We start from the raw sequence: 24,021 nt of genomic DNA on the forward strand, positions 1-24,021 counted from the left end.
GCTTATGTCCCCTCTTATATTAGTCTTATGTAATACATAGACTCCTGCCCAGAAGTAGTGATGCTGGCGGTGGTGAGGCATGTAACAGGCTGTCCTATGGTGGTGGTAGAGGTATGAAAGAGGGTATGAAAGATAGGGCCTAAGTTCTTAAATTTGATCCTTTCCAGTGGTTGTGGTGGTAGGGACATGAAACAGAGTCAGTGCCCTTACAATTGATCCTGACCAATGGTGTTAGGGGGAGCTCACAGGGGGGTGGGGGGAGGCACTAAAAGAAGTGTCAGTGACTTTATAATTGATCTTGTCCAATGGAGGTGGTGGTGGCGGCACGTAGCAGTCAGTGACTTAACAATTAATCCTACCCAAAGGTGTTGGCCTGGGCGGGGGCGTGGGGGTGAGGAGGGTTGGTGGGAGCCAGAGGTGGCGAGCCACGAAACAGAGTCAGTGATCTAACAGTCCTGCCCAAAGGTGTTCGCAAGGGTTGGAACGGAGGGGAATGAAACAGAGAGTCAGTGACATTACAATGAATCCTGGCCAATGGTGAGGGGCGGAAGGAATCCGAACCAGTGAGTTTATTTCTGCCCAACGGTGGTGGTAGTGGTGGAGGGCATGAAACAGCCACTGTAGTTAGGTGGTAAACAAAACATGAAAATCAACGTGTCAAGGTGCAACGAATACCCTGAAGTGCAACAGTCAGCAGATCCAAGGAAGGCCTCCCGGAAGACGTGCCTTCGGTCGAGAGGGGCATTGAGCGGCGCGTAGGATCGGGATTCCAGGCGAGGGCTCCGAGCCTGCTCCCAGTTCCCTTGCACCTTCGCCACCTTTCGGTCGCGGAGGACCTAGCCGGGGACGGGACCCGGGGCAGCTGCACTTGCCCGGCCCGTCTTGGTCCCAAGAGCCAAGGAAGGAGGCGCCGGCGCCCGGCGGCACTCCGGCAGAAGAAAGCGTGGCTGGCGGCGGCCAATCAGCAGCCAGCGCGTGCGGCCGCGCGCCCCTCGTGCCCCCCGCGTCCCTCGCGCGCCGCGTACGTGAGGCTGCCGGCTCCGCCCCCGTGGGCGGGGCCTGGGGAAGCCGCGGGCGTCCGGCCGCGGCCCCGGAGCTGCTGCTGCTGCTGCTGCTGCTGCGGCGGCTGCACCCGCGGCGCCGAGGCCGAGGCGGAGGCCGGGGTGCGCGCTTGGCGAACGTGCCGGATCCGCGCGGCTCCGCTGCACCGGCCCCTGCGGCCGCCCGGGCGTCTCGGCTGGTCTCTGCGCTGCCCCGGCGAGGATGCGGCTGTTCCACTGGCTGCTGAAGCAGCCGGTGCCCAAGCAGATTGAGCGCTACTCGCGCTTCTCGCCATCACCGCTCTCCATCAAGCAGTTCCTGGACTTCGGTAAGTGCGGGGCCGTGGGCCCCCGCGGTAGCCACAGTCCTCACGCCCGGCGCGGGGCCGCTGCCTTCCGGGTCCGCCGCCTCGGGTCTCCTCAGGCTCCGGGCAAAATCCGTGGGAACCGCGGGCGGGACTCCGGGATGCCCAGGGGCTCTCCCGGGGGCTCGGATTTCGGGGCGCGGAGGGGCAGGGCCTGGCACCCGCACACTGGCCGGGGGCTAACCCGGAGACACAGGAACCGCATCCGAGGAGCCGGGCAGAACTCCCCAAACCTGCCATCGTTAGCTTCAAATCTACTTGACCCAAACCTCACCGCCCTTAAAACTTCGGAGCGGAATGTGGGTGGCTTTTTAACGTTTTTATTTTTAGATTTTGTTTTATTCGGTAAGAGCGCTTTAGAAACACCTTGAGGTCGTATAAATTATGCAATGGCATCTTGTTCCTTTTCTGCTCTAAGGTGCTGCTGTGTGGCCGGAGCGGCAGGACTCGAACTGCTGTCTTCGTGTAATGTGAAAGCAGTTAGAGGCCTGGACTGCAAACGCCTTAGATGCTGGGGAAGTGCGGGTATGTGGGCTCCTAGCGTCAGAGCAGGGTCTGATACAACCGGGGCCTCGGTGCCAGCACCTTTCGTCGCGCCTCTCGTTTTATGGGCCACTCACCTTCTCCCCTGTGGGGTGGGCTGGTGGGCAGTTTACATGGATTGAGGTGGCAGCGCAAAAGACCCAGCCCCCAGCCTGCCTGAGGCCTAGCTGAGATGGGAACAGATTCCACGACCTTCTGTTAACTGGATCGTGTTTCCCCAGAGTGGTGCCGTTTCAGCAGCTGAGGGAATACTCGCAATTGCTGAATGCGAGGGAGCTGGTTGTGAAACACCTCAAAGTAAAACAAAAGTGCGCACTCAGGTATCAAAGCGGAACGCGGCATCCTGGAAGGAAGAGAAAATGGAGCAGCAAAGATGTATTCTAAGCTCTCAAGGGAAAATAATGGAGCGGCTGTTCGTTTAATGAATTTTATGTAAATATCAAGGGATGGTGTCTGGTCATAAAAACCTAAGTGCAGAGAAGGTAGCACGTTCATTCGGGGAATACCCGATATGCAAAATGTGATGTTGTCTATACTTAGGTTGAGATAGGAAGAGAGAAATAGGTTCAAGTTGAGACCAAAATAAATTTTAAGACACCGATTTGTCAGCGAAGGACAAGAGAAGTAAGAGTTCAGTGAGATGTTGATCTTTGTATTTTAAAGTGCACTTCCCCAAAATTTTCAGTAGTTTTACTCTCCCATCTCTGGCCACCTGTGAGAATTTTAGAGGTTTGAGGCAGCTCCCGACTTAAAGAGTTTAGAAAGAAAATATCGCAGTTGCTATAAATAGCATGTTTTCCATCCCTAATGTATGGTTTAGAGACCATTCTGAAGGTATCAACCTTTCATTGGGGGTAAACTGAGACAGGTGAATTCCCAGTAAAAGGAACAAGAGGAATCCAGACTCCCAGTTCCTTTCTTCCACCCTGAAAGTTGAAGTGATAGCTCTCATAGCTCGGCAGAATTTCAGTTGTTTTATTTCTATAGCAGCTAGTATCTACCCATGTTAATAGGTGTCTTGGCAAGGATGTTACTTGAGTCGGAAAACCACAGCGGGGGATAGTGTTGTCATGGAAAACCCATAGGACCATTATCTGAAAACAAGTGTTCTAATTCTTGCTCTGCCACTGACTCAAAGCCTGGCCTTAGCTAAGTGACTGACCTGGGGTTCATTTTCCTCATCAAAAAATGTGTGGGTTGTATAAGGTCATCTCTAAAGCACAGCTCGAAAACTGTGTGATCCTAATTTCAAAGGAAAAGGGATGAGCTTCTAAAATGAAGATTACCAGACCTTCTGATAGATATTTCCCGTAGAAGGCTTCTGACCTATTTTGGGAGGAGTGGAGGGATAGTCTAATCGAGGAGAATGGAAGAAGCCTAATAATTGAAGTCTTTTCCTTATAAGGAAGCTCACAGAAGAGCTATATATAATTGTGGTAGAATTTGCTAGAAACTCAAGCCTCATTTGTAGTGCCCAGGGATGAATCAGGTGGCAGGCAGCCTATCTTTACTGAGAACAACTAGAAGACAGTTGTCACATAAAGGCCGTCCCTTCTCCCTTTGTCTTGGTTCTTCCAGCTCTTGATAGAAGTCCTATTTTGGCAAATGATGTGGGAGTTTGAGAATTCAGAATGGGTGTGGGGGATGTTTTTAAGGTGAGAAGCAAGGAGAGTGAAGAGGCTTTATGCCCCTGAATGATTGGAGGAAACCACAGAGGTGAGCCCCCTCGCATGCTTAAAGGCCCAACGGGGGAGCAGCAAATGATTCCATGTAGCCAGGCTGCCCAGGGACTGTGGCAAGCTCCTGGGTGTATGCTGGCTCCAGGAGAGGGAGCTGATTGGCACCAATTCAGTATATTTTAAAAGACCTGGGGCTCAAACAGAATAGATGTGTGGACCGTGCCGACCCACAGGCTGCCGCTTTGTGAACTTTATGACATTCCCCCTGGTTCCTTTATGAAGGGGACCGAAGTTTTTGACCAGAATACCTGGACTGGGACCAGTGAAAGGATGTACATGGAGTTTCATGTTTCAGTATTTGTTACAGCCACGGCGACCAATGGTAGTTCCTCTGGCCACTGAAATAGCTTTATTACCCTAATGTATCCACACTAGTAAGTGAGGTTATCTTTCTTATTCAAGAGGGAAGGCTAAAACTGCTTGTTACTTCAGAAGCAGTGGTTTTATTTGAAAGGAGGGTTTCTCAGTCTCAGCACATCTGACATTTTGGGACAGGTCCTTGGGGAGGTGACCTGTGCGCCGTGGGAGGTTTACTATAGCAGCATCCTGGCCTCTACCCACTAAATGCCAGTGGCGCCCCTCCCCCCACACTCCCTCCACCCAGGAGTTGTGACAGCCAAACACGTTTCCAGACAGCACCATGTCCCCCTGGGGAGCAAAATAAATCACCTTCTGTTGAGGACCACTGCTGTAAAGCATTTGGATGCGTGGTTTTCATGCTTGGGCCCCCTCCCCCAACCTGTAATATAAATGTTCTGGGAATGGGTACAGGGCATTGGTATTTTTGGTTATTCTGAAGGATAACCAGGGTTGAGAACCACTAATTGAATGATATTCTGGATCTAGAGTTCTGTCCCCCTTTCATCTGTGGGCCATATTTCTCTGTGCCCTTTAAAATAAAAGGAGTTTCTTGAGCTCATTCTTTACTTGAAACATGGCCTTCCACACGGTTGGTAAGTGTACAGGAACAGCAAGTGTTCTAAATGGATTATGAGTTTATAACGGCAGTAAGTTCTAAAGGGTGGGATTTTTTTTTTAAAAAAAGATGTATTCTTTTTCACTTGAGATTATAGTTACATAGTTCCAAATTCAAAAGGACATAGACAGAAAAGTTAACTTCCTACTTTTGTCCATTGGCCTCCCCATTTTTAAATAAATGGCAACTTGTAATGCTTTTGTCTGTACCTGGCTTTTTAAACTTAATTTCTCAGACAGCTTTCCATATCTGTGTCTGCAGAATTTCCTTTTTCTTTTTTATGGCTTCTGAGGATTTGTTTATATGAGTGTACTATATTCATTAGCCAACTCCCTGGTGATGGTTAGTAGGTTGTTTGCAGTCTTTGCTATGACAACCAGTGCAACAGTGAATTCTTGTGTCCATCATTTCATGCATGTGTGAGTGTATATATAGGGCAAATTCCTGAACATTGGATTTCTATAGCAAATTGTGATAAACATTGTGAAATTGCTCTCCATCAAGGCTTGCCTGTTTATCCTCTCACTAGAAGTTTCTGAGAGTACCCATTTTCCTACACTTTTACCACACTGTTGTCAAACTTTTGGTAAGTGAAAAAGTATATCCAGACAGAATTTTTTTCTCCTTGAGTAAAAAAATTGTTTTTTAAATTGAAGTATAGTTGATTCACAATATTATATTAGTTTCAAGTATACAGCATAGTGATTCAGTATTTTTAAGAGTAAATTTTTTTTTTAATTTTAGCTTGGAATTTTCTAAGCATCTACAGAACTAGAGAGAATAGTATGATGAATTCCTGGGTTCATTATATTGATACCATGTGCTGTTTGTGGATTTGTGTGTATGTGCAGTCTGTTAGATTTTCTTGTCAGTATCATGCTTGATTCAGAAGAAATCATTTTCTTTCTACACGAAGACCAGTTTATCTTTCAAATTGTTTTTTAAAGATTTGGTAGAATCCACCTATGAAATAAACCTAGTGTGTCTTGGTATTGCTCTCTGACAGCTTTCTCTGTTCTGGGGTATTGATCAATATAGATCCCTGTCTCTTCTAGAGTTGCTTTTGTATATTTCTCTAGAAAATTATCCTAGTCATGGAGGTTTTTAAGTCAGTTTGCATAGCTGAGATAGTAGTCTCTTAGTCTGGATTTTCTCTGTGGCTCTTCCCCACTTTATTTTCTATTTGTTCTGCCCTCCCCCTTTCTTGATTAGATTAGATGGTGTTTTATATGATTGAGTTCACTTAATAGTGTTATGACTTGTTTTCTCACTCATTAATGTCTACTTTAACTTTATTAATCCTCCCTGATCTCGATGTTATTCTTTCTTTTTTTTTTCAATGGGAAAAGTCATTTTTTTTTTGTTTTGGTATTTAGGGCTATAGTTATTCCTCTGAGCACTGCTTTAGCAGCTAATGTGTATAATATTTGACCCTTTTTCCTCCCAGCCTTTCTGCATCTTCAGATTTTCATTCTTCTATGAGCTAAGAGTTGAGTTTTTAAATGTCCAGTGTAGGTGCACCCTGTATTTTAATTTTATTGATGTTTAGTTTTGTTGCATTGTGATCAGAGGATGTTATCTGACTCATTAATTTATTGAGGCTTGCTTTGTAGTGCAATCCATGCTCATTTCCTGTCACTGTTCCTTGGGCAGCAAAAGAAAGGTTACGTTCTCTTCTCAGGTTAGGGAGCTTGATATATCACATCTTCCATCTTACTTATGTTATTTGAGATTTCTTTGCCTTTACTGTTTTTTAATCCCCTGGATCTGTCATGACCCAAGAGAAGTTCAAGTCTCCTAATAATACGATTCTATTTCTCCAGATATCACGTATGGTTTTTGCTTTATGTCCATTAATATTATGTTTACTGCTTAAATATCTTGGACTGTCATGTCCTCATTGCGAGATATACCCTGTAGGATACAGCGTGCTACCTTTTATGAGTTTAATGCTTTTGGGCCTGGATTCAACCTTATTTGACAGCGAGATCTGAATCCTTCCTTTCCTCTTGTTTACATTTTCTGCTAGAGCATTCCCATCCTTTTATTTTCAGTCTTTTTGGATTATTTGGTTTTAAATATTGTCTTGAAACGTAGCATAAAGTTGGATTTTGCTTTTTGAGTGAAATGTTTTCTTTTATGTGGTTAAATTTAACCAGTTTATATTTGTTGATATGACAGGTCTGTCATCTGTAATGATAAACGTCTATAACTTTCTTTCACTTTCTGTTTTTAATAGCTTTAATTTTTCTGCCATATTATATATCTTTCTTTGTTTTGTTATGTATTTTTAAATAATTAGGTTTGAATTTTTGGTTCCAGGCCTTATCTTTATTTATTTAGACTTTCTTTGTCCAGTGTGGTCACCTCTAGCCCCTTGAACTTCTTGAGCGCTTGAAATGTGGCTAGTGTGACTGAGAAACTGATTTAAATTAAACTTAAGCTTAAAGCTGGTACTTGATTCAGTTAATTTGGAAAACTTTTAAGTATGCTTAAAACAATCGGGATATGTGAATCTACCTTAATTGTAAATTTGGTGAAATTCAATTATAGGCTGATTATTTCTGAGAGAAATTTAGCCTTTGAATTGAGATGTAAATATAAGATACACACTGGATTTCAAAGACTTAATATAAAAAATAGTAAAATGTCTCCATATATTTTTTGTATTGATTCTATGTTGAAATGATAATTTCGGGGGTATGCTGGATTAAATAAAATATTAAAAACTTCACCTGTTTCTTTTTATGTTCATGTGGCTGCTAGAAAATTTAAAATTACGTGCGTAGCTCACATATTTCTATTGGACAATGAGGTTTCAGACAGTATATATATATTAATTCCTTATTAAGAGTAATGGAAATACCACATTTTAATGTTCAGAATAAACGTTCATTGATTTTATTTCTCAATATAACTTTTACTTTTTTTTCCCCTATAAACCTGTTGCTCTCAGGAAGTTCGGACCCATTTATTGTCTCTCACTGGCAGTTAATATTATGGTGGTTCTTCGTGATATTTGCAAGAGTTGGAGATCATTCTTTAAGTAGCTATTAGGAATGAAAAGTTCTCTTACATGAGAACAGGGGGACTTGGAGTGTATGATATAACTTAAAGATAGAACCTTCTGAATCTTGAATAAGTTCCTAGGAAATGATTCACATTTTCATCTTTCAGCTGTACTTTGTCCACTTCTGGTTCCTTCATTAATCACTCTGATCCCCTCACTACTGACTGACTTCCTATCTGTTTTATTTCCCAGTTCTTTTGCACTTGTCTTTTGCACAGCCTCACTCATATTAAAGAGCTTGCTCCTGGCTCCTGTTATTTTATTTTGTTCTAAACTGCCTCCTTGCAGAATGTGGGCACTCTCCTCCTCTTGGTAACCTCCACGGCTTCCTCAGCTGTTTGCTTTCTGCCCTGAGTGGTGATTATTGACTCTGTCTAAAGGTGATTAAACACCCTGTCACTTTAATTTAATCAGTTGTTATATAAGTTTAAGCTTCTATAATGTCCCCACATTAAATATAGCATCTCTGAAATAAAACCACCAGAAGACAGGTTGTCTGACAACTCTGCCTCCTTTTCACGGAAAAGATTTCTACCATAATTACACTGGTTCTGTGAACCTTGGAGCCTTTAGCTGTTAGAAGGCAGCAGCCAGTTTCCCTGTTTTTTTTTTTTTAACTATTCTTGAGGTTTGAAGGCCCAGCCACCTTCTGTTTTCCTTTAGAAAGTATTTTAAGATTCCAGTACCCACTGAAAAATTGACTTTGGTTCCAAATGACTGCTCTTTGAAAAGTCTTGGGTTTTTAAGTCATGCTCCTTGAAGCCTGATTGCTACTGGGGAGAACAGTGGTTTTGTTTCTGGAGAAGATGAAGAGTTTTGTCTTTTTTAGTTGTGTTAGGAAAAGGAAAAAATAGTCACATTCTGTTTCTGAGTGTGTTCATTTTGTACCTTTACACATATATACGTGACACACCTTTTCTGTAAGCAGTAAATTTTTCTACTGTGGGAAGTTGCCAAGAATTAGACTAACCTGTCCAGAGACAGAAGCCAACTATCCAGAAGTTAAGAGGAAGAGAACAATTTCATTTCGGGTAAAGATACCTAACTTGGCTTAATGCACCTTGGTCAGTATTTAAATTTAAAGAAAGAATTGGCCTTTGGGGCCCTAAATATCTGATGCGGTTGAATTTCAACATGACCTGGTTTATCAGGCTCTGAGCATTCAAGGTGTAGTTCTAGTTTGTTCGTTGCCTTTGGAGTTTTGTGTGCTGAAGAGGAGACATGGCCACACTTACCGACCTATTGAGGACTGAGTGCTTTCCTCCTATTAAGCTTTGGGAAATTGATCAGACTGTTGGCAAGATTTGGGAAACTTTGATCTTATTATGGAATGGAATCAGAAAATATCCCCACTCTTACTTTTCCTTTATATTTTATATGTTTTATGTACATTCAATTATTTTACTTTTGTGATTATCTGATTTCGGAGTTGGGCAAATCCTTTTGTTTTGGAAATATCATAATCTAAGATAGGTTGTCAAACTATATATAGCCTGAGGGCCAGCTACCTCTTTTGTCTTGTAATTAATAGACTTTATTTTTAAGAGTAGTTCTAGGTTCACAGCAAAATTGGGCAGAAAGTACAGGGCGCTCCTGGATACCCCCCACCTCCCCAGTACAGCCTCCTCCACCATCAGCATCCTGCACCAGTGTGGGGCATTTGTCGCAACGAATGAGCCAACACTGAACCATTGTTATCACCCCAAGTCCATAGTTTACATTAGGGTTCAGTCTTTGTGTTGTATACTCTGTGGGTTTGGGGGACACCTGTTTTTGTAAAAAACAGTTTTATTGGAACACAGCCATGCCAGTTGTTTACATATTGTCTGTGGCTTCTGTCCCTCCGCAACAGCAAAGTTGAGTAGTTGCCACCAAGACTTTTTGGCCCACAAAGCCAAAAATGTTTACTATCTGGCCCTTTACAGAAAGTTTGTGACCTCTAGTCTAAATTAATCCGGCTCCCTGTTAAAGAAGTGTGCAGTGGTGGCTCTTAATTTGCATTTAAATGATAAAGCTCTGTTTCTCCCATGTGCTAGTGGAGTGTGAGTTTTGGGGTCTCTAAGACTTTTCCATGTAGCAGGTGGCTTACCTGTAAGGGTGGGTGCCCCTGCCTGGAATTAATTATCATGTCAAAGGCTTGGAGGGATTTTATAGCTTTGCTCTCCAGGGCTGTCATCAAAGTTTAAGTGTGCCAGTTTCTCCACAGTCCTGCCAAAATAAGCTTTTATGATTTAAATTGTATAATAGTTAACACAGAAGCTAAAGGTTTTATTTTTCCCCCTTGTAGGTTTATGTTGTGCATTTTGTTGTGTGTAAAGTGCCCTTGACCATTTAGTAACTAGAGTCTGGTGTTTTAATCATTTGCGTGAATTCCCTATGACTGCTTGGCATAGTAAGCTTTTGTGTTATGTAAATATTGCTTCCCATTGTGCTCCCTTCTTTGGTAAAGTAATTATCAAAGTATACCATTAAAGGCATTTGGAAAGAATATCACCTATAATTCTTCCCTCTATTTTTTGTGACAGCCTTACAGCTTTTGCCCGTATATTTACATATGTTGACACTGAATGTTGGTTTCCTTTTTATTTAGTGCACAGTCTGAGTTTTTATATACCCAGCCATTCACAGTGCTTTTTATCATGGTCAGATTTAGCACCTAGAGCAGGATGTAAATTGTTACTAAATCCCTCAGGAATTTATTGCCATCTCCGATGGGACATGTGCAGCCAACTCACTTTTACTCTATCCTGCTGTCCATTTGCACAGAAGCGTTTATTAAGACCTCAAATCTTTCTCTGTTGTTGCCGTTTTATCCCAAAGTTCACGGAGCAGTTCATGTATTTGTGGATTCTATTCAAAAGGACAACTTTTCTGATTTGAACTAAGTATCATATGCCAACTTTTGCTTTGTAATTTGTGTTAACATTTGGTGAGGGTAGTTCCTTATTTATTACCTTAGAATTTTAGCAATTCTTGCTGTTCTTGCCCACTTATTCTCCTTAGTAAATTCATTAATTTATAGAAAATGTGCTAAGGGGACTGTGGATGGGGTATCTGGTGTTCATTGATACTAGCCTGGAAGCATCTTCAGTTAGCCCATTTCACCATACTTGTTTGCCCCTGTACTTGGGGCAGAGCTGGGTTTGATTGTGACCCATAGTGGTGTCCATATCCGTCCAGGAGAACCCTTTTCCTAGTCAGTGTCTCATCTTGACTGAGATTCTTCTTTCTGCTGTAATAACTGGCACAAAAATTACAGCAAACTATTATAATTACCCAGATCGATATTTATATTCTCTCTGATTGAATATTTGAGGTTCTAACTCGATGGTAGATTATTTCCCTAAGCATCACCCAAGCAGTCGTGATTTTATTTTCATTCTTAGACTTGACCTCTGATTCCACTGGACCATTTGAGTCGTACCAGTGTTGCTTTCTTTCTTACTAGGGCATGGAGGTCGGCATATGATAGTTTCACTGTTGGGAATAAATTGCTGCATCTGTCTATCTAACATTTTCCCAAAGCATGATGTTAAATATTCCCCATGTGTTGGGGCCAGAAGAGAGTAGGGCCCTTTGAAATGTGTAACATACATATCTTTTCCCAACAAATTATTACATTTTCATTGACAGAGCATACTGAGGGTGTACCTGAACCTTCCCCCGGATCTGTTCTAGAAAAATACAGTGTTTCCTTAAGCTTGGTAGCAGGTATTCCTTAATTCCCGACTGTGGCCTTACTATAAATTTGGTTAATTTCTCCTGCTTCTGAGATTAAATAGAAAGCAAAGTGATAATTGCTGTGTTAACATTCCTATATTGGTCATGTAATGTGCTCAAGTGAGCACTTGATTTCTAATAAAACCTTAAGCTGCTTGCTCACAGCGAATTTCCCTTTCTCTAGAAACTACCCTTTGGACACAGGGAAACCGCTTCTCTGCTTAGTGCTCTTCACACATTCTCCACCTTGTCACCTCTGGCCTAAGTACTCATCTCCCTGCTTCTTTAATCTGAGCTTGGCTTCAATAAAGCCATTCGAGAAGAACATTAAAATGGACTTTCTGGAACCTGAAAGAGGGTCAAGAGATTCCACCAGCATTCATTTACTGAGTACTTAGCAACATTCGATATAAAAGATGCTGCTGTGGAAGCCTCACAACAGTCATGTCCGTTTAACAAATTGGAAAACTGAGGTTCAGAGCAAGTAAGAAAATTACCTACACGAACAGTAGCTGATTGAGCCAGGGGTCCCACCACCTGCTCATCTGACTGCCCCTCTGTAGCTGAGTAGGTAGGTGGATTGGGGCTAGTGTGGGTCAAAACCCACCACGTGAAAGGATCAACACGTGCACTGTCGCTGCTTGTCAGAAGTCACCACATCCTGAAGGACAGCCATTTCCTTCATGAATGTGTTCAGCAGTTTTTATCTTCCCCATTTAGGATCATCTAAAAGAGAAGGAGAAAAGAGAGTTGATAACACTGAAACGTCTCTTAAGATTATGAAGTCATTCGTGGTCAGTTTAATAGGAGGCTGAAACAAAACTCAAACATGGAAACAGAGGCTAAAAATAGATGGGTAATGAAAAAGTTTGGGTTGCCTAGTAGTACTGTCTGAGACTCAGGAGTTCTTTTATTCCTTCATTGAATTTTCTGTGATTAGATGCTAGTCAGCGGATCTCAGTCCTGGGTGCTGGTGAGAATCAGCTGGGGAGCTGCTAAAACTCGTGCCGCCTGCCTCCCATAGAAGCCAATTAAATCAGTTCCTGAAGGTAGAGTCTAGGCGCTGGTAGTTTTTACTTATCCAAGTGATTAGAATGTACTTCCAGAGTTAAGAACTGTGTTAGAGCTGGTAAAAATCTTGCCCAAGAGCTGTGAACCACTTTAAGGGATAAAGTCTGCGAGATGCCAAAGGTTAACACTTACGGAGTTTAATTAAGAGTTCATCAGCATTTGTTGAACTTTGGATTCAGAATGAAGTAGAAACTGAGAAGCCTTGGGAAATTGTCAAGGCATAGTTGCTGCCTTTGAGGGGCTTATAGATAAATGAAAAGCCAGGACAAATAAGAAATATTTGTATGCTAGCCAAAATGTATGAATGCTATGGGTTTGTGGTATGCTTTCTGTACCTTTTCCTTGAAGGTTTGTGTAATCGAGGTGGTTTCTGGGTGTGTGTGGAGTGTTAACCCGATTGTCCTTTATCCAAAGCATTCTTGGAGGCTTTCTGGAAGGAGAACTCAAATAGAAGAACAAATATAAATGTGTATACTCTCTTTCTTGATTCCTAGCTCCTTTTCTTGGCTACTCAGTCCTAGCAGTGCTCTCACCAGAGCTGTCCCAGAATGTACAGTATTAAGGATGGTTGGTGTAGGATAAATAACTGTAAAGTGTAGAGGTATAAACCAAAATGTTACCTTCTTAGATTGAATTAGTGGGAACTTGAGCTTAGGGATCATCTGTCCAACCTCCCCCCCAATTTTACACATGAGAAAGTAGAAGCCCTGAGTAATGAAGAGACTGCCCAAATCACTAGCTAGTTGTTGACATAACATCTTGGCTGCCTCTTCCAATGTGAACCAGAAATCATTGTTTCCAGGAGACAAAGTGCTCTTACAGTTGTGTACCACTCTCTACCAGACACAACAGGAGGCAGATGTAGCTAATTCTCACAACATCCAGGTGAAATAGATATCTCCATTTCTTGGACGAAGACGCTACAGCTTAGATGATTTAAATATCTTGCCTAAGCAAAGTTAGGAGCAAACCACAGTTAAAATTCAGGTTGATCAGCTTTTAAACATATGCTTTTTTCTTTCAATGTAATATATCATTTCTTTCCACGTATACCGTTGCTCCAGTGCAGTTCTTTCTAGCACACAGCGTCTCTTTTAGTAATGCTAGGGTTTTGTCTAAATGTGTTCTGTTAGACAGTCAGGAAATTGCATAATCTAATGTTTGTCTAGTCTTATCATTTCGGAACTATCAGATTGCTACCTCTTTCATTTACTTACATCGGAACAATTCTTATTCGGAGGACCCACCCTTGTCAGTCTGCCTTTGTCTCACTCTGGGAATATGATAACTGGTCTACACGAACTTGTACTCAAGGCTTGATTTCTGGTGCCTCCCACCAGTGCAAGCTTGGACAAGTCACTTAATCCCACTACACTTCAACGTTCCTATCTACAAAATGGAAACGATCAATAGCATCGAATCATAGTGCTATTGCACTGATGAAATTGAGAATGTGCAGCACGGTGCATAGCACGTGCGTGGTAGGTGCTCAGTAGATGCTGGCTATGCTTTTATTATGGGAAGTTAGTGACACAGCATTTCCTGGATGAAATCAGCTTCCTGCTAAGAATAAAAACTGCATAGGGAGCTCTTAACCTTGAATGTTAATTATCTTCAAGTTTGTTGGCTGAAGGTCCTGGTGATACAAACTGATCATTTTCCAAGAAACAGCAGTTTCAGCTCATTTGTGTTTCGAGCATGTCTGGCTTTGGATCTTCTTCATTCACTGTAATGGTTAACTTAACATTTTGCCTCAGTTAACCTCGATGATGAGTACAGCGTGACCTTTACTTAATTGTTGATGCTTCTGTGACAACAAGACATTCTGTAACTCACCCATCCACCGTTAGGACTTGATCCTAAACTCCCTTCTGGAATTAGGTCGATGTGGCTCTGTGTGGTGGCTTTGGCTACAGTTGTTACTCACATGCTCTAGCTGGTCAAAGCTTTATTTGTGATATCAGTTCTGAACACTTCCATGCCTTTTCTCCACTCTTTGGCCTGGCACACCATATTGACAGTTTCTGCCACTTTCTTATCACCTTCCTATCTGCCTTTCAGCTCTTCTTCCCCTAACTTTAAGGACTGGAATACCCCTAAACAAATATATATAATGAAGTGATCTATCTGTAAGAGGAATTTACCATCATCAGCGAATGTTATCTTGAACCCCTGAATATTATTTGCTATTGTAAGTTTATGCTGAAACTTACTAGATATTGTAATTTTCATTCCTAATCAGGAAATAGTTAACACCTACAATGTGCCAGGTATGGTGTGGACTTCAGACCCCATTAGGAAGATCTACATATATGAGCACGTTCTGTATGAGATTTTCATATTTCTTTCTTTTTTTTTTTTTTAGAATACAATGGCTCTAGTAGGGTTTTTAAAGAAGGTAATAGAAAGACTTCAGTTGTAGGAAGACTTTTAGAAGACTGCTTTTTTTCTTTAAAAACTTTTTAATGACTGTATATTTCCCCATGTAAATATTCAATATTGTAATTTATTTTACTATTCCCTTATTGTTGTCTACTTAGGTTATTTACAATGTCTCTCCCAAACCTTGTATTTGGAAAAATTTTGGACCTGAGGAAAAATTCTAAGAACAATACAGTTGACACCCATGTCTAGGTTACTTTGCTATGTTTGCTTTTTATCGATTCCCCCTTCCATCCGTCCTTATCCCTACGTCCCTCCCTCTGTATTTACACCTTTTTGGCTCTTAGATATTATCTTAGTAATGCAGCACCACAGATAGAGGGCGGGAGTGGCAGGTAGGGCGGCTGGGTGAAAACTGGAGAATGACCTGGAAGTCTGCAGGCAGAAGGGTTACCCTCCACCCTGACCATCAGAACATTCCTAGGCAGGCAGTTACCCCTAGGCAAAGTAAAGGGTGAAAGGGGAGCTCTTCTCTAAAGGCATCCAATGAGCTGTTGAAGAACAATAAGGGAAGCTGGAGTGCTGTTAGGACCTCACCAAAAAGCACTCTGCAGTCAGGTGTTTGGGTGCTCACTTAGTCCTTAGGCTGCCTCACTTGCAAAGCTGACTGAACAAGCAGGGATCGACGTGAGAAAGAGATACTAAGGTAAATAAACAGCAAAAAAAAAAAAAAGATCCCGAAGGAAACAAATTCAGGTAGTAGAAGTGTGCTTTAAAATATAATTTATAATTTGAGAAGTAAATCATCTTCTACACCTCCTCCTAAACATCTTCCAAAGATGGCTGTCACAGTGCTTTTCTACAGTGTGTCCTTGCCAGCCCATCAAGGGGAGGGGATTCTGATCGCCTCCCGCTGGAATCTGGGCAGGCTATGGCTGCTTAGGCCAACTGAGTATGGCAGGAGGGGGCTCGCTGTGTGACTTCTGCAGCTGGGTCATAAAAGGCCATGCAGCCTCTGCCTTGTTTACTGGGCATAAAGGGATCTATGACGCCTGCGGCCACCATGCTGTGAAGAAGCATGCAGAGACTCCACCTGATGATGCTCTAGTAGGCAATCCCAGTCGGCAAGTGATCGGCACAAGGATCAGACTTGTGGGCGGGAACCTTGGGATACTTGTAGCCCTCCTTGGTCTAGTCAGTCCCCAACATTTAAGGTTTCCCAGCCAAGGTCCCAGACCAGCCATCCCTCCTTCGTCCTGTCTGAATTCCTGGCCCATAGAATCTGTGACCATAATAAAGTAGGCACTAGGCTCAAAGAAGTAGTGAGAGAGCTGGGTGTTGTTGGGGGCATTGAATTTGATAGGGAATGAGGTATGTGTGAAATCCCCAGTCTTTAGCTCTTTGGTTCTGAGTTTCTGACTCACTGTTAGTAATAACCCAAACATGGACAGGCCTAGAGTGGAGGCAGCCTCAAGCTTGGTAGACCCCAAACCTGCTACCTGTTTTGATCCTTTTAAATTCAGGAATAAGTTTTCCCAAACAAAGGAAAACTGTTAAACTTCCTAGGCAGTGAAATAGTATTTCTGGACATGGAGTAAAACAAACATTTCAACAGTATAAGTGAAGCTTTAAAAAAGGGGGATTCTTTTGAAGGATTTTGACAATCACTTGATAGCTCTCCATTCACATTTCTCATTGTTTCTTTTGAAGGACTATTCAATTAGTCATTGTTTATAGCCCTGGGAAGTTCAAGAATAATCTTATCCTAAAATTTGATGTTTTCAAAAGATTTAAATCTTATAAATACAACTGAAGAAAAATCAAAGAACTGCCCCTGAAATATTATTTTCTCAGTTAAATTTAACCAATTTTAACACAGTTAATGATGATAAATACATTGTAAAACTGAAACATTTAATTGACAATATTTAGCAAAAGCGGCCTTATCAGGATGAGCTGATCATTTTGTTGGGTTTTGGTGCCTTGCCAGTCATTTTTCCATTTACTGCCCTCCTTTTTGCTCCCCGATTCCCTTACTACCTCTCCCAAACCCTCCCCCACCAAGTGTAAAGCTGAAAGATGTGGACAAAGATAACCTTCAAGTAATCCAGACAGGAGACTGCATTTTAGGGAGCACATGCTCAGCCCTCTGCTTTAATTATAAGATATATTATCAGGTCACTTCATTAATGGAATAAATAATTATTTTTTCTGCTTCCTGTAAATTAGTTGAAAAGAGGATTAGAGATTCACCAGAAGTAGGGGCCACTATGGAAACCAGGTATAAAGAATAAGTCAAAGCTCCTGCTCTCAGAAGGCTAGACAAAGGCTCCTTTCTTATGAGTGACCATCGCTGAGAGAGCTCCCCATGTTAAATCAGAGTCATTTATGGGGGGAAGAAGTCATTCATGTTTCTGTGTCTACTCATCCTGTGTCTTGGTGAATTGGAAAGCTATTTGGAACCTTAGAAACAAAGCCAATCATACCTTTTGCAAATATAGTAATTGTCTCCATCTTCTCAGTGAAAGGGCAAAGTATGAAAAGCTAACAGAAAACAGAGGAGAATTAAAGGGTCATCAAAAGAGGAAGAGAAACTGAAGAAATATACATAAGTGTATTTAAGCTAATGACTCATTTGCATTCATGAAGTCAGTTTTCCATGCCTGTCACATTTTCTCGACTGATACTAGGGAAAAATTTAATTGGTAAATTTGAATAAGATGAAGTAGATGGAGAAATGCAGAATAAAAATAGAAAATCAAAATTAAGGAATGTGGAAAAGCCAAGTAAGTGGGGAAAAAATGAAGTCAAATAACTGGGAAGAATAATTGGAAAAAACTCAATATGCCAGAAGCCTTAGAAAAACAGAACTCTTTTGAGAGGGCATTCAGTTAAAACCAAAAATTTCTTTTTGGTAAGTTAACTAAAAAGAAAGATTGTTGGAACCCTTTGATTTAAACTGAGTATTTAACATTAATACATAGGATAAAATGCTTTCAACTTATATGAGAAAAACCGCAGAAAGGTTTAAAAGAATCAGACATTTCATATTTATTTTTAGGTTCACTAATTAACTAAAAAAGACTTATCCCCCTGCTTAAGCTGATGTATAATTAAGGTACCCGAGTACAAAGAATTCGTCTCTAAAGCTAAATTAGAATGTGGGAGGCAGAACCTGAGATTTTGCAGGTACTTTTTTCTTTTTTTAAAAATACAAACTTCTGAAAGTATTATCTGTTCTTCCAGTAAATCACTGAGAAGTTACCATAGGGGATATAGAGACAAATAAAGTTTCTTTCAACACTACTTTATAAAAGGCTGAGAATCCAAGAAAGCTCAAATAAATGCTTCCTGGAATTTGGTTATTTCAAGCCATGCCTGGTGGCTGATTGCAGTTAGTGCAGAGTTGACCAATGTAAGCATCAAGGCCTTTTATTTTAAAATAAGTAAAAGTGGATGGTGGGGACACAGAACCTACTTTAATCCTTTTTTAATTATGTAGAATCATCAAATGAGCGCAGGAGCCGGCGCTGAACCGGAATGCAGTCAGCCTCTCAGGGCTTAGCGAGTATCAGGCTGTTTGATCTGGCACCCCAGGGCCTCGGGCTGTTCTGCTTTATCACCATCAGGCATCATTAGTGGTTGTGTTTAATGAGCCCCCTCTTCTAAATGTTAAGAATCTGTTAATGTTAAATGTTAAGCACTTTTTAACCCTCGCTGCCATCTCTCCAAAATAGGTCCTGTCCTGATTTTATAGATGGCTCCACCCCTCCTTGGATGCATGATGACACTTGCCTGCATCCACGAAGCTTACGGGTGCTCGGGACAGGATTCAAACCCTCGTCCAACTCTGGCACCTGATCTTGGAATTACTGTTCAACAGGCCTGCAGTCTTTTATCTGAATTCTGAAGTCCACAAAGCTTGAAACATTGAAGTTCTTTTTTTTCATACCTTCGCTGCCAAAACTCAGTCCGTGGCAAAACCTGGCCTGAACTGATTTGGGGCCGTAGTCTTTCCCTGCTGGGTGTCATCATTCACAGAATGCACTGCAGCCGTATTGTGTCTCTGTAATAGACTGTGTTGCACAGTGGGTATATGTACTCCTTTTGACCTTCCTAAAATCTGGACACTTTTAAATTCTGAAGCCATCTAGCCCTGTGGGTTTTCAGAACAGATGGGTACTTGAGCATCCCTTGCCACCTGGCCCCTGCCAGCCCGCTGTCATTTCTCATGACCCTCCTTCACCGCAGGCCCCTCACATCCCCCTCCCCATGCTGCTAAGTTGCTGCTCCTCTTACGCTGTGGATGTGGAAGTTTAAGCACATCAACTTTCACTACCCCAAAAACCAAGATAATTTGTTAAAATCCTGAGTACTGATATCCCGTTCCAAGTCAGCACCACGGGGTTCTTCCTTCTTCCCCACTCCCTGACTTCCTTCTCCTCCGGGGAGAACTTCAACATTTCTTTTGTGCTTTTTAAAAAATGTCCTTTCTATTTAACCAGGATTCAAAATATTTCTCCTGGTATGTGCAGATGGAGTTTCACATTTTAACTTAGATAATAGAGCCTTCATTTTATAATGGGGTTCACTCTGAGTTGTTTTTAAATAATAGCATTTTTAGTGCATTTAAATGATTTAGCCATAAAAATTTTATGCAGAATATTTTGGGAATGATAGATGTATCACCTAAAGCAGAGCACCCTGAGTCGTAAACGTTAATCATCTAAGGCCAAATGAATGTGTGGAGTAAGTGTTGGAAGGTCGTTGCTGAGCCATTACACTCCTCTTCCTTTTTTTTTTTTTTTGGAGTATTTCCCTTGGGAGAAAGGGGAAAGGCAGAATTATTGATTAAAGATTTACTGAAGGCCTTCACTATACAATTCGCTTAGAATGAGGAAAGTGATGGGTGGGTTAAGACTTTAATCTTTATTTTAACTTTCCTTTTGGAAATGGAGGGAAGAGGTTCTGCAGATGCCTCTCAAAAGTGGGTTCTTTTATTTCCAGTCTTACTCAGTGGGGACAGGAAAGGAATCAACCAGAATTTGGCTGGAAGTGTTAGAACGGATTTACTTTTGAATGTCTAATTTGCTGCCTTCATCACATGTGGAGGAAAGAAGAGAGTTTGGAGGAGAAAATCATTCGATGAGCCCTGCTTCCCTCTCTCAGGGCCCAGCCCCAAGGTTGCCCATTTTCAAACAGCCTGAAGGGAACATGGGGCATGGGGAAGGCCTGTCCGAGTGTGAGGGAGTTGGGACGGACCCATAAGTATCACAGAGGACAGAAGGACTATGTTCATTGCTCTGTGGCAGGCTCCACATATGTGGTCACATTTAGTCATTTAAAAAATGGAAGTTTCATCTCCATTTTACAGATTAAGGTAGCTGAGACTCAGGGGTTGAGAAGTTCGCCAAGGGTTTCCCACCCCCAAAATGGAGAAGTTGAGGCTGAAGCACATTTCTGTCCCCAAAGCTCATGTCTTTTCTGTCACATCTTCCATTCCCCAACCATCACTAGGTTTGCAGCAGGGCTGGGGTTGAGGGCAGGAGCAGTCAGGAACTGCTCTGTTCACATGGCAGCTGGGGAAAGGGCTCGGGGTTCCTCTTTCAGGTGCCTGGATACCTTTACTCTCACTGGCCCTAGTTATGTAAGTGTTATTCACAGCCAGCTCAGGTCACTGAACAGAAGACTCCTTGACCTCTGTCCGCATAGCCACCAATGTGTCTTACCCTCTTAGACGTGCTCTAGGACATCACTCCATTTCCGAGAGCACCTGTTGGCTGGTTTCTCTGGCACCTCCCGAGTCCTGTGTCTTGGTCAGAGCTGGGCTCTGTGGCTGCTTCCTAGAGGGGCAGAGCTATGGTCCTGGAAGAAACACGCTGGAAGAAAATCTTAGGACACAGTCGGCCCACAGTAGGTGAATACTTGTGAAACATCTGTTGCCTTCTGGAAACCCCCATGAACAGGAGTGGGTTTCCGTGTTCTCCTACTTTTGTACTTGGCAGTTTCCCCACGGTGTTTGTTTGAAAACAAATTCAGATTATATTACAGGTCACTTTTATACCAAGCCGCTGGTTAACACTAGGGACGTATTTGTGCTAAGGGAAAAAAAACCTGCTTTGAAGGTTGCCTCTTGGAGTAAATGTTCTTTTTCGATTCTAATTAAGTTAGTTCCTTAAACTTGCCATGTCAGAGGCTAAAAATTTAATTAGAGACTGCCAGATTACTTACTTTTCTCTTCCCAACCAGTCACTGGGCTACCATGAGTTCACTTTACTGTTCCAGCTTGTTAGATTATAAAACCATGGACTATTTTTCATCTCTTAATAGGGAGAGATAATGCGTGTGAAAAAACTTCGTATATGTTCCTACGGAAGGAGCTTCCTGTGCGACTGGCTAACACAATGAGAGAGGTTAATCTTCTGCCGGATAATTTGCTTAACCGCCCTTCGGTGAGATTGGTTCAGAGTTGGTAAGTAAATAATGTGGCTTCACATGGGTCTCCCCATAGTGCTCTGAACATTTGGCACTGGGACCATCCTCCCTAAAAGTACACATACTGCTTGTGTGAGAATGAGTCATTCAGGATAGCTGGGTTTCCCAGGCAATTAAAAGTTTTGTTTTGTTTTTTTTAACCGACAATGTGTAATTGTCCTAAGGAAAATACTTCTAAACTAAACTAGACATCTTCTTGACTTTGCACATTTTTTCTGGTTATAAATCTGATTTTTACTGAAAAAAAGGAAAGTACAGAAAGATGTAAAGGAATAGCACCATAGTGGCCCATGTGAGCAGGTCTACGATCCTTTGGGTAGGGGGATGTTGCTGCTTTGGCCCAGTCTCCACCGTGCTCCTTCTGTTTTCCTTTCAAAGAAGTTTCTTGACGACAATACTTATTTTAGGACAAAATCAGTCGTATAAAGGGGAACCTCCTGTATGAAAAATACCAGCTACCTGGTGTGCTTCAGCTGCCCTGTGAAAAGTCTGAAAAATCGTAACAGGGTGTAAGTAACTTCATTCAGGTGTAGTTGTGATGTGTAAAGCGTGTGCTGTCTAATTGAGGAAGTTGAATTTGTGACTGAACTACCCACTCGGTAAGCAGAGAGTGATGGGGGCGTGGTGGGGTGGAAGAGCAGGTGGTATATTTTTAGAAAAGGATTTGCATTGATTCGAGAGATGCTTGCACTACTCCACTATATCATACAAGCAAAGAAGTCATCCCCATGTTGCAAGCTGGAGGGGTTCAGGAGGCCAGATGCAAACAGTGCTCTCAAGCCAGTGCAGAGGAAGTGCCGTGGGAGCACAGGGGAGGGGGGCGTGCCAGCTGTGGTTTGCACTGCCCCTTGGTAGGGGGGGGTGGTTGGAACTGACAGGGACAGGGAGAGCAGTTTAGGGGACGGGAATGATGTGGATAGATGTGGGGGGAATAAAACTATTCATTAGTTTGCGTTTAGAGGGTTCACGGAGACTGGGCTACTGAAAGAGAATGGACATTCACCAGTCATTCCTCAGTAATATTCGTTATAAGAAATTGTTAAGGAAAAAAAAAAGAAATTCTTAAGGTTGAGAATGAATCATCTGAGAAACACTCTGTTGGGTGGTCTTATCGATGACAGTGTCCAGTCCCTGTCCCAGACAAGCAGCAGCTCCTCACTGTGGCAGACAAAGGGGCCCCGGAAGCCAAGACCCCTCAGAGAGGTGGTGACCGTGGCTCCCATCTCAGAGTCAGTTGGATTTTACCCTAAGTTCATAGCTTGTTTCAGGGGGCAGCAAGTACTTATTTGCCTGAGACTTCTTTATTGCTCCAAGACCATGATTAGAGATTTTCCAGCAGAACGTGTGTAAGCACTCTCAGGGGCCAGCTACTGTACTGGGGATTCTAGGTAGGCTAAATGACTGTCAAGTCCCCTGGTCCTGGTGGTGGTGACAGTCAAACATTTACAGTTATCACTTATGTAAAAGGCACTTCAGGGGCTTCAAAGTGAATTGCTGGTAAAGTACAGACTCAAATGATTGAGTCAATTTTTTTTTTTTTAAGTCTTCCTACTCTTCCCCTTCCATAGCCATTCTAAACACATGCATGTTATTTCTTCCTTTTTTAAACACTGAATTTTGAAATCATTTTCTATTTAACAGAAGGGTTTGCAAGACTAGCAAGAGTTTCCAAATACCTTCGCCCAGATTCACTAATTGTTAACATTTGGCAATATTTGTTTTATCATCTGCATCCATATTCTCTCTCTGTATATCTTTGTATGGTACACTATACCTATATATATGGTACACCACACATATATCTATATATATAAGATACATTATTTTTTTCTAAACCATTGGATTAATGGTAGGCACCATGCCCCTTTATGCCTGAATGTGTGCCTCCTTAGAACAACTCTTAGAAAATCACAGTATGATTGTCACATTTGGGAAATTTAACATTGATACAGTACTGTTGTCTAATGTATAGAACTTGCTCTCATTTCATTAATTGTCCTAATAGTGCTTTTCTTTTTAAGCAACCCCCCACCCCCGACTTAGGAATCCAGTTCAGGGATCATGCATTGTGTTTACTTGTCATTTCCTTTTCCTCTTGAAAGCGGATCTTAAGTATAATGGCTGAGAAGTGCACCTCGGTCAGAGCGCGATCTCCTAGCTTTCTTGACTTTCAGGCAAGGAAGCTCAGCATAACCTTTGATTCCTCTCCATTTATAACTTTGCTCTGTAAATGAACTGTCCCCTTCCAGAAGGATGGGATGCCTGCCTGAGGTTCTGCTGACATGTGTCAGGGCAGAGGGCATCACTGTGCATGGCTGACTGTGGCCTCTCAGGGTGGTTTGACCTAATGATCCTCACAATGTCTAATCCACAGCCTTATATGCTCAGAAACTTTAAAAAAATATACCCAGAGATGAATATACTTTAGTAGCATGTGTTGTCACAAAGTTCAGGGGAGGCTGATAAATATAACGTCATTCCTGTTTATGTATTTATAAGCTTAACAGTCATTTTTAGAGTGCCCTCATCCTCTATCCAAAGCGGGACGGTAAGATTAGTAGTAATTAATTTTTAGAAATAATAAGAATAAGGGGTACTTTTTTCAGGACATGTTAAGACC

General features: G+C 42.1%; 1 protein-coding gene across 1 annotated transcript in view; it reads left to right on the plus strand.

Annotated features, from left to right (window-relative positions):
- Positions 1–1,048: 1,048 nt before the first annotated feature.
- PDK3 (pyruvate dehydrogenase kinase 3) overlaps positions 1,049–24,021 on the plus strand; it is a 59,550-nt gene continuing 36,577 nt past the window's right edge. The window contains exons 1-2 of the mRNA XM_006213011.4: positions 1,049–1,369; positions 21,237–21,378. Of these exons, the coding sequence (XP_006213073.1) occupies positions 1,264–1,369; positions 21,237–21,378 (248 nt within the window). The 5' untranslated portion in view covers positions 1,049–1,263. The remainder of the gene's footprint in view (positions 1,370–21,236; positions 21,379–24,021) is intronic.

This window comes from Vicugna pacos, chromosome X (genome assembly GCF_048564905.1).
Source record: "Vicugna pacos chromosome X, VicPac4, whole genome shotgun sequence".
Classification (NCBI taxonomy): Eukaryota; Metazoa; Chordata; class Mammalia; order Artiodactyla; family Camelidae; genus Vicugna; species Vicugna pacos.